At 42.7% G+C, this 9,872-nt stretch overlaps 2 protein-coding genes across 2 annotated transcripts; one reads left to right on the top strand and one right to left on the bottom strand.

Annotated features, from left to right (window-relative positions):
• The first annotated feature begins 2,273 nt into the window (after nucleotides 1–2,273).
• Nucleotides 2,274–3,309, top strand: LOC130462514 (uncharacterized). The gene is made up of 2 exons (XM_056830903.1): nucleotides 2,274–3,156; nucleotides 3,262–3,309. The coding sequence occupies exons 1-2, from the start codon at nucleotides 2,530–2,532 to the stop codon at nucleotides 3,307–3,309; spliced, it is 675 nt and encodes a 224-aa protein (XP_056686881.1). The 5' UTR covers nucleotides 2,274–2,529.
• A 5,065-nt stretch (nucleotides 3,310–8,374) lies between these two features.
• LOC130463869 (uncharacterized) lies at nucleotides 8,375–9,087 on the bottom strand. The gene is made up of 2 exons (XM_056833147.1): nucleotides 8,707–9,087; nucleotides 8,375–8,617 (listed from the first exon to the last, which is right to left on the bottom strand). Exons 1-2 carry the CDS (start codon nucleotides 9,032–9,034, stop codon nucleotides 8,601–8,603), a joined length of 345 nt encoding a protein of 114 aa, XP_056689125.1. The 5' UTR covers nucleotides 9,035–9,087; the 3' UTR covers nucleotides 8,375–8,600.
• Between the last annotated feature and the right edge of the window lie 785 nt (nucleotides 9,088–9,872).

Here is a 9,872-nt window from a genome sequence, read left to right as displayed (position 1 = left end):
AGCCCCCTTGAAAAAGGGTTGGACGACTAGCCCCCTTGTAAAAGGTTTGGACGACTAGCCCCCTTGAAATTGCCGTTTGGACGACTAGCCCCCTTGTAAAAGATTCTGACGACTAGCCCCCTTGGGAATACTTCAGATGACTACCGCTTTTCGAATTTTTTCCCTACAAGTGGCGGGAGATTGCTAGCCACGTTCCTCCACGTGGCCTTCATCCTGTGCCTTATTTTTTGTGCTTATTTTGGGCCGTTGATTTCGATCGTAACTGTCTCTTCAACTGCTCGACTTAAGGGGCATGACCTTTCACATCCCCCTTCTTTGACCTATAAGACCCCAAAACTTCTTCGAGACTTTACTTTTTTAACCACTTTTACTTCGTTTGAATTTTCGATTTCTCTTTCTTCCCTTGCGGTTTTGCGTTGAACTCCGTTGCTGTTTTACCCAGTCTTTGCTGTTGTGGTGATTTGTACTTGCTAAGGTTCTTAGCCTCTTTTCCTTTCGTTGCTGAATTCTGGGTTTTCCTTCCCCTCTCTTATCCTTGTGGTTGATTTTTCTTTGTTTCTGTGTTTTTTGTAGGTTTTTTCTGTGTTTCTCTTTGACGTGGTTCATTGTATTTCAAACTTCAGAAAATTCGTAGGTATCCCCCCCCTCTTTTCTGCTCCTCTTTGATTACTTAGCTTTTGCTTTTCTTTGTTGTGTTTTACTTTTTACTACCCGCCGCCTCGAAAATGACCAAAACTTTGGGCGGGGACAATCCTTCTTCTCAACCTTCTGGGTTTTCTGGTTGGAGTGTTCCTCGAGAGAGTAATTGTAGTTGGGCCCGGGAGGAGCCGTACTTTCAATCTAATTTAAGACGAACCGCCATTCGTGAGGTGTATGACGAGGGTTTGAGTCAGGCTGAGAGAGAGCGTTGCTTTGCCCTACATCAACTGCGGTCTCGAATGATAAGGGAAACGCGATCTAAAGAACGCCCTACTCCGGCTACCGAGGCCGCTTTAGATGTCTCCCCTATTTCAGTGCGGTATCACATTCGCTCTTATCGCGAATTTTTGGATTCCGCCGGTAGTGGCCATGGACAGTATGGAACTAATACTGGCAACCTCGGTGTTTCTTTTGGTCAGGCTGATAGGATGGCACCAGAACAACCGGCTAGCACTAGCGGTCGCCGCCCTGGTAAAGAGCCTGCTACTGACGACGTTGGTATTGCTATTGGGGAATATTCTGATGGTGATTCCATTTTTGAGGATTCCGCCGGTAAGGGTGTTGACGAACACAGAAGTGGTGGTGGCGATGAAGCCGGCGTGTCTGGTGGAGACGGTATGGAAATCAACGATGAGGGTGTGGAAGCCAACGATGAGGGTATTGGCTCAGATGATGATGACCCTGCCGATATTATAGTGGCCGAAGTTCTCGCGGATGAGGGTAAGGAGCAGCCTTATTTTACCGACGACTCCACGGACGTTCACAGGAAAGAAGAGCTTCCCCCTTTAGAGACTCTTCCTCGCACGACAAAGATTTTGACGACATGGCGCGATTTGATTATTAAGAAGAATCATGTAGTACATGGGGGGGTTTTTCTTGGCTTACCTGCTGAATATAAATTGGTAGTGCCGGCTGAAGGTGCTACAATTTTTGATTGCCCTCCCGGCCATATTGCTGTTTATGCGAAGCATTTTGATTTTGGGCTTCGCTTTCCTTTGCATCCTTTCGTTGAGAAGATATTTCGCGCCTGGAATGTTTGTTTGGCCCAGGTTACACCTACTACTATCAGAACCGTTATTTCTTTCGTCTGGCTGTGTCTGTTTAAGCAATGGCCGCTGACATTAAATTTATTCAAGCGATTGCTGTGGCTAAAGAAGGACGGTGAGACGGGGTGGATGTCGGCCTATAGTGCAACAAAAAGGAAGACTGTGCATCCGCCGCTGTCGAGTTGTAAAGACTGGCAGGATCGTTTTTATTTTGTTCAAGTTCCCGACACTTTTCTTCTTCGGCGGACTTTTACCAAACCTAGGCCTCGAATGGAGCAGTATAACCAGCGTGGTTTGGGCCGCCGGGAGAGAAAAGCATTTGATTATTTAGAGTGCGACATTCTTGAAGTCGGCCTCAGCAAGAAGCAGGCTGTAAATAGAAATTGGCTTCCTAATGCCTATTATATTTTGGGTAGCCAACCGTTGTCTGCTGTCGGCTTATGCAATACTCATTGCTTTGGTAAACACATCATTAGTTGATTTGCCCGCCTGAAAATAATCAATTTTTTTATTTTGTACAAGTGTCTTTCCGGTATTAATTCCTTTGTCGTCTTTTTCAGGTACGAAAACCTTGGATAGGGACCTTCTTGGTTTTGACGAGAATTGGAGACCTGTGTGCACGCAGCCTCCTCAACCTAAAGCTAAATACGACACAATAGCAACGTATTCGACCCGAGCTTCCTCTCGTCGCTCTACTACCACTGTTGCAAAGAATCGTGTGAGTGCCGCCTGCAAATCCAAATCCTCCTCTGTCGTTGTTTCTCAAGCTCCGCCTTCATCCACAATGCAGTCCAATCCCACAGGCCGAGGTGGAACCCGCCGGAAAAGGTCGTCTCTTAATTCCAGTCGGTCTAATCCGACTAAGAGGGCAAGGGGCACTGGTGAGGATGATGCTTACGCCGATCACGAGGCAAATGAGCCGGTCTTGGAGTCTGCTGCCAAGAAAACTACTGAAACCGCCCTTCAGGCGCAGCCGTCTCCACCAGCGTCTATTGAGATTTTGGACGAGGGTCCTGTCGGCGGTTTTATTGAGGACTTCCACCGGCAAGCTACTTCTGCTGCTGTTACCGGTGGTAATTCTAGTATGCCTCCCGTCAGTCGCAGCGAGAACAAGTCTGGGGATTCTAGGCTGAATTATCACCTACCCCTCCGCACCGGTGGTTGGATCGAGGATACTCCTTTCAAGATTCCACCGCAAATGAAGCCATGGTTCGAGACTCCTGGCGGCGAACCTACCGACCAGTTTTATCCCACCATTGACCTGTTGTGTGGGGAGTCGGTGGCTACTGATTCAGCTAAGGACGGTGGCGACTTAGGCTACCGTGCCTTTAAAGATTTGATTACGCCTGCTGACAGGCCACAAGGTCAGATTGATGCCCCTGCTGCTCAACACTTTAATGACCTCTACAAGGTATGTTATCTTGTGTATACATTTATTATACGCATATATTTTTTATTTGCAATATGTTTTTCCGGTTGAGGGCTATTTTGATTCCCTTCCTTGTTTTATTTTCAGGCCGTTCAGTCCAGCATGGATCTGTACTACGTTTACCGCTGCTGTTAGGTTATGATACATATGACATTACATAGATCATGCGGAAACAACCATTAACCCAGGACAACATATTATTTACACATAATCATATAGCATAATTTAGATGCATACTCTTTGTTGCGTGCCCTCCCTAGCTGCGCCCGAACCGAACAAGAACAAGTCTTTAGGACTCCAAGTGTCGTCCCTCCGTAGATAGTCCACAGCACGTCCGGATCCGCCTTAAGATTGACCAACTAGAATCGCCCTTAAGGTACTAGAAAATTTCGGCACTTTTATGAGCAAGATGTGTGTTTTAATTTTCTCTCAAAAAAACTCACTTTTGAATACTTTTAAACTTATTATAAATTGTGAGCCCTAGCCTCATATTTATAGGGGTATGGAAAGGGAATCGAAATCCTATTTAGATACAAATTAATTAAACCTAGAATCCTACAAGAACTCTAATTTAATTAATTTATCAAATAGAATTAGGAATTTAATCATTAACCGAACTCTGCATGTTTTAGGAAACGTGCACGAACACAAACACTTGCACACACACGCACGGCAGCCACGATGGGCCCCCATGCGTGCGCGCGAGCAGCAGCCCACGCAGCGCCCGCGCGCGCTGCGCGCTGCGCGTGCTGTGCGTGCTGTGCGCGCTGCGCAGCCTGCTGGGCCTGGCCTTGCGCTGGGCCTGGCGTGGCTGTTTGTGCGGCGCACTTGGCTTGCTGGGCGATGGCCTGGCTTCGTGCTGGGCCTCGTCCGGCAGGCCTCGTCCGATGCTTATTCGTACGATGCGCTTCCGATTAAATTTTCCGATTCCGGAATTCATTTCCGATACGAACAATATTTAATATTTCTGATTCCGGAATTAATTTCCGTTTCGAACAAATATTTAATATTTCCGTTTCCGGAATTATTTTCCGATTCCGGTAATATTTCCGATTCTGACAATATTTCCGTTTCCGGCAATATTTCCGATTCTGGCAATATTTCCATTTCCGATAATATTTTCCGATACGTACCATGTTTCCGTTTCCGGCAACATCTACGACTTGGATAATATTTATATTTCCGATACGATCCATATTTCCGTTTCCGGCAATATCATCGTTTCCGGAGTATTCATTTCTTGCCTGTGACGATCTTAGCTCCCACTGAAACCAAGATCCGTCGGTTCCGAATATTCATAGATGGAGTATTTAATGCCATTAAATACTTGATCCGTTTACGTACTATTTGTGTGACCCTACGGGTTCAGTCAAGAGTAAGCTGTGGATTAATATTATTAATTCCACTTGAACTGAAGCGGCCTCTAGCTAGGCATTCAGCTCACTTGATCTCACTGAATTATTAACTTGTTAATTAATACTGAACCGCATTTATTAGACTTAACATAGAATGCATACTTGGACCAAGGGCATTATTTCCTTCAGTCTCCCACTTGTCCTTAGGGACAAGTGTGCATTTCCTAATTCCTTTGTCGCTCGGTGCTTGCTCTTGAACATAAGGTAAGAGTTGTCATCCTTATTACGTCCAGAGGTGTTCCTCGGTTTCAGAGTTCAACTGATCAAATAAACAGATAATCATAGCCTATGATTCATCCGAGCACGGCCATGCATTTCACAGTTTCTAGCTCTCCGAGTGGCCTTGTACAACTTTTAAGCATCTCATCCCGATTTATGGGAGGACAATCCCAATCTTGCGATCTTGAGATTAGACTTCGTTTGATAGGTGATTACCTGAGCGTTGCCTTTATAGCCTCCTTTTACGGTGCGACGGTTGGTCAACGTCAAAGCAACCAGTTCTCAAACAAGTAATCTCAAATCACTCAGGTATTGAGGATTTAGTGTCTAATAATTTAATGAAATTTACTCATGACAGATTTTCATCTCTTACAGTAAAGTTTCATAGGTCTTGTCCGATACTAGTCTTCCCAAAGTAAGTATCTATGCAAATGATTATGACATTGCCATGTCCACATAGTTCAAGAAACAGAACTACTAGTCATCTTGCATTCTAATCGTTTAACGTTTTCTATGCGTCCAATTTTATAGAAAACTTAGATTAGGGACCATTTTCAACCTTTGACATTCAAGTTCACTTGATAGACATTTCTTAGTCACAGGACTGGTCCTGACAGTCTATCTTGAATATATCGTCAAATTGAAGGGACTCATCATTTAATAAACCACAAATTAAATGGAAAAATGAATTCTTTTCATTTATTGTGAATGATTAACCAATAATGTTTTACAAAGATTTAAACTCTAAAACTTTAAAACATTAAACAGAGACATCAAAGCCATTCTCCAATATGCTTGATTCCCATAGCTGCAGTGTGCGAGTTGTGCTTCGCCTGCGGCAGAGGTTTAGTTAATGGATCTGATATGTTGTCATCAGTTCCAATTTTGCTTATCTCGACTTCTTTTCTTTCAACGAACTCTCGTAGAAGGTGAAATCTACGAAGTACATGCTTGACTCTCTGGTGGTGTCTAGGCTCTTTTGCCTGTGCAATAGCTCCATTATTATCACAATACAGGGCTATTGGTCCTTTAATGGAGGGGACTACACCAAGTTCTCCTATGAACTTCCTTAGCCATATAGCTTCCTTTGCTGCTTCATGTGCAGCAATGTACTCCGCTTCAGTTGTAGAATCCGCAATGGTGCTTTGCTTAGCACTTTTCCAGCTTACTGCTCCTCCGTTGAGGCAGAAGACAAACCCAGACTGTGATCTAAAATCATCTTTGTCGGTTTGGAAACTTGCGTCCGTATAGCCTTTAACAATTAATTCATCATCTCCACCATAGACCAGGAAGTCATCTTTGTGCCTTTTCAGGTACTTCAGAATATTCTTGGCAGCACTCCAATGCGCCTCTCCTGGGTCTGACTGGTATCTGCTCGTAGCACTGAGTGCGTACGCAACATCCGGGCGTGTACATATCATAGCATACATTATTGAACCAATCAATGATGCATATGGAATCCCATTCATTCGTCTACGCTCATCAAGTGTTTTTGGGCACTGAGTCTTGCTTAGAGTCATTCCATGAGACATGGGTAGGTAGCCTCGCTTGGAGTCCGCCATCTTGAACCTATCAAGCACCTTATTGATATAAGTGCTTTGACTAAGTCCAATCATCTTTTTAGATCTATCTCTGTAAATCTTGATGCCCAATATGTACTGTGCTTCTCCTAGATCCTTCATCGAAAAACATTTCCCAAGCCAAATCTTGACAGAGTTCAACATAGGAATGTCATTTCCGATAAGCAATATGTCGTCGACATATAATACTAGGAAAGCAATTTTGCTCCCACTGACCTTCTTGTATACACAAGATTCGTCTGCGTTCTTGATGAAACCAAAGTCACTGACTGCTTCATCAAAACGTATATTCCAGCTCCTGGATGCCTGCTTCAAACCGTAGATTGACTTCTTTAGCTTGCATACCTTTTTAGCATTCTTTGGATCCTCAAAACCTTCAGGCTGTGTCATAAACACAGTTTCTGTTAAAACGCCATTTAAGAAAGCAGTTTTGACATCCATCTGCCATATTTCGTAATCGTAATATGCAGCGATTGCTAACATTATTCGAATAGACTTTAGCATTGCAACTGGTGAAAAGGTTTCATCGTAATCCACACCGTGGACTTGCCTGTAACCTTTTGCGACCAATCTAGCTTTGAAAACTTCAAGTTTCCCATCCTTGTCCTTTTTCAGTTTGAAAACCCATTTGCTTCCAATGGCTTGGTAGCCATCTGGCAAATCGACCAACTCCCATACTTGGTTTTCAGACATGGAGTCTAATTCAGATTGCATGGCTTCTTGCCACTGCTTGGAGCTAGGGCTCGTCATAGCTTGCTTGTAAGTCGCAGGTTCATCACTTTCAAGTAATAGAACGTCATAGCTCTCGTTCGTCAAAATACCTAAGTACCTTTCCGGTTGAGATCTGTATCTTTGCGATCTACGCGGGGTAACATTTCTAGATTGACCATGATTCTCACCAGATTCTTCTAAAGATCTCTGAGTTTCATCCTGAATGTCATCTTGAGCATTCTCTAGAGTTTGTTGTTCGACTCGAATTTCTTCGAGGTCTACTTTTCTCCCACTTGTCATTTTGGAAATGTGATCCTTCTCCAAAAAGACACCATCTCGAGCAACAAACACTTTGTTCTCAGATGTATTGTAGAAGTAATACCCCTTTGTTTCCTTTGGATAGCCCACAAGGATACATTTGTCAGATTTTGGATGAAGTTTGTCTGAAATTAATCGTTTGACGTATACTTCACATCCCCAAATCTTAAGAAAAGACACATTTGGAGGCTTTCCAAACCATAATTCGTATGGAGTCTTTTCGACAGCTTTAGACGGAGCTCTATTTATAGTGAGTGCAGCTGTATTTAGTGCATGTCCCCAAAATTCTAATGGAAGTTCGGCCTGACCCATCATTGACCTGACCATGTCTAGCAAGGTTCTGTTCCTCCGTTCTGACACACCGTTCCATTGTGGTGTTCCAGGAGGAGTCAATTCTGATAGAATTCCACATTCTTTCAGATGGTCATCAAATTCATAGCTCAGATATTCACCGCCTCTATCAGACCGCAGTGCCTTAATCTTCTTGCCTAATTGATTCTCTACTTCACTCTGAAATTCCTTGAATTTGTCAAAGGATTCAGACTTATGCTTCATTAGGTAGACATAACCATACCTACTGAAGTCATCAGTGAAAGTGATAAAGTAGCTGAAACCACCTCTAGCATTTGTACTCATTGGTCCACATACATCTGTATGGATTAAACCCAATAGTTCATTTGCTCTTTCTCCAACTTTAGAGAAAGGTTGCTTTGTCATTTTGCCAAGTAAACATGATTCGCATTTACCATAATCCTCTAAGTCAAATGGTTCTAGAATTCCTTCCCTTTGAAGTCTTTCTAAGCGTTTCAAGTTTATATGGCCTAATCGACAATGCCACAGATAGGTGAGATCTGAATCATCCTTTTTGGCCTTTTTGGTATTTATGTTATATACTTGTTTGTCGTGATCTAATAAATAAAGTCCATTGACTAATCTAGCAGATCCATAAAACATCTCTTTAAAATAAAACGAACAACTATTGTCTTTTATTAAAAAGGAAAATCCCTTAGCATCTAAGCAAGAAACTGAAATGATGTTTTTAGTAAGATTTGGAACATGGAAACATTCTTCCAGTTCCAAAACTAGCCCGGAGGGCAACGACAAATAGTAAGTTCCTACAGCTAATGCAGCAATCCGTGCTCCATTTCCCACTCGTAGGTCGACTTCACCCTTGCTTAACTTTCTACTTCTTCTTAGTCCCTGTGGATTGGAACATAAGTGTGAGCCACAACCTGTATCTAATACCCAAGAAGTTGAATTAGCAAGTATACAGTCTATAACGAAAATACCTGAAGATGGAACGACTGTTCCGTTCTTCTGATCTTCCTTTAGCTTTGGACATTCTCTTTTGTAATGGCCTATTCCATCACAATAAAGACAGCTTGATGTGGACTTGTCCTGCTTTGATTTAGCATTGCCCTTGGACTTTCCACCTTTCTTGAATGGTCTCTTTCTAGCCTTGAGTAAATCTTTGGCTTCACAGTCCAGTACTATTTCAGCCTTTCTGACAAGGTGAATAAATTCTGCAACTGTTTCTTCTCTTGGTTCACTTAGGTATAGTTGCTTGAAGCGACCAAACCCACTGTGTAGTGAATTGAGCAAGACAGAGACTGCCATCCTTTCGCTTATTGGTGTTCCTAGTAGACTTAGGCGATCAAAATATGAACACATAAGATCCACATGGAACCTCAGTGGGACGCCTACCCTCTGTTTAGTGCGAAGGAGCTGAACATGTGTTTCTTGGACCTCCATCCTATAACACCTGTTGGGAGAACTAACCTTTAGACCAGACATTGATTCAATCAACTCATGGACGTTCAGGTCCCTGTCCTCCGTACTTCCACGACAGATATCCCTCAGATTCTTGATGAGCGTAAAAGGTTCATAGGCTACAAACCTTTTAGCCCAATCATCAGGGATATTGTTCAGCATGAGACTCATAACCTTTTTGAGATCCGCATCCCAGGCGTAAAATCTCTCAGGGGTCATGTCTCTGGCATAGTAGCTTGGCATGGGATGTGACAGTACATACTCAAGTCCATTGAGTTTGACTATTTCAACTAGCTTAGCTTCCCATTCAAGAAAATTTGTCAGGTTCAGCTTGACCATAAGCTCAGAACCCATGATGATGTTTTGATTGTTGTTTGCCATATTAAAACTACAATTGAAAAGAATAAACAAATAAATAACCATTCACAGTTTCTCTTAATAAACTTAAATTCTAGCATACATGCATAATTCAATGTTTATTAAGCATTTTATTCAAATTATGTGTTCCGGCAGGTGTGAATAAAATGATTCCAAGATCCTAAAATCATTGAAGAACTAAGCACAGTTTGTCGACTTAATCCTAGAACATCTTAGGTAAGCAAAAGCCTTTTGCTAATAGTCTAGAAACTATTCTTGGTTGATAGGTACGTCTAAGAACTTATTAGGTAAACCTATCGAATTTGCC

Source organism: Spinacia oleracea, chromosome 6 (genome assembly GCF_020520425.1).
Source record: "Spinacia oleracea cultivar Varoflay chromosome 6, BTI_SOV_V1, whole genome shotgun sequence".
Lineage (NCBI taxonomy): Eukaryota > Viridiplantae > Streptophyta > Magnoliopsida > Caryophyllales > Amaranthaceae > Spinacia > Spinacia oleracea.
This window is presented reverse-complemented; position numbering and strand designations above follow the sequence as displayed.

Excerpts from the sequence above, each read along its gene's own strand:
- LOC130463869 (XM_056833147.1), bottom strand. The coding sequence starts at position 9,034 with ATGGCAGTCTCTGTCTTGCTCAATTCACTACACAGTGGGTTTGGTCGC.
- LOC130462514 (XM_056830903.1), top strand. The coding sequence starts at position 2,530 with ATGCAGTCCAATCCCACAGGCCGAGGTGGAACCCGCCGGAAAAGGTCG. Across the intron at positions 3,157-3,261 it reads ACTTTAATGACCTCTACAAG|GCCGTTCAGTCCAGCATGGA; the intron begins GTATGTTATCTT and ends TTTTATTTTCAG.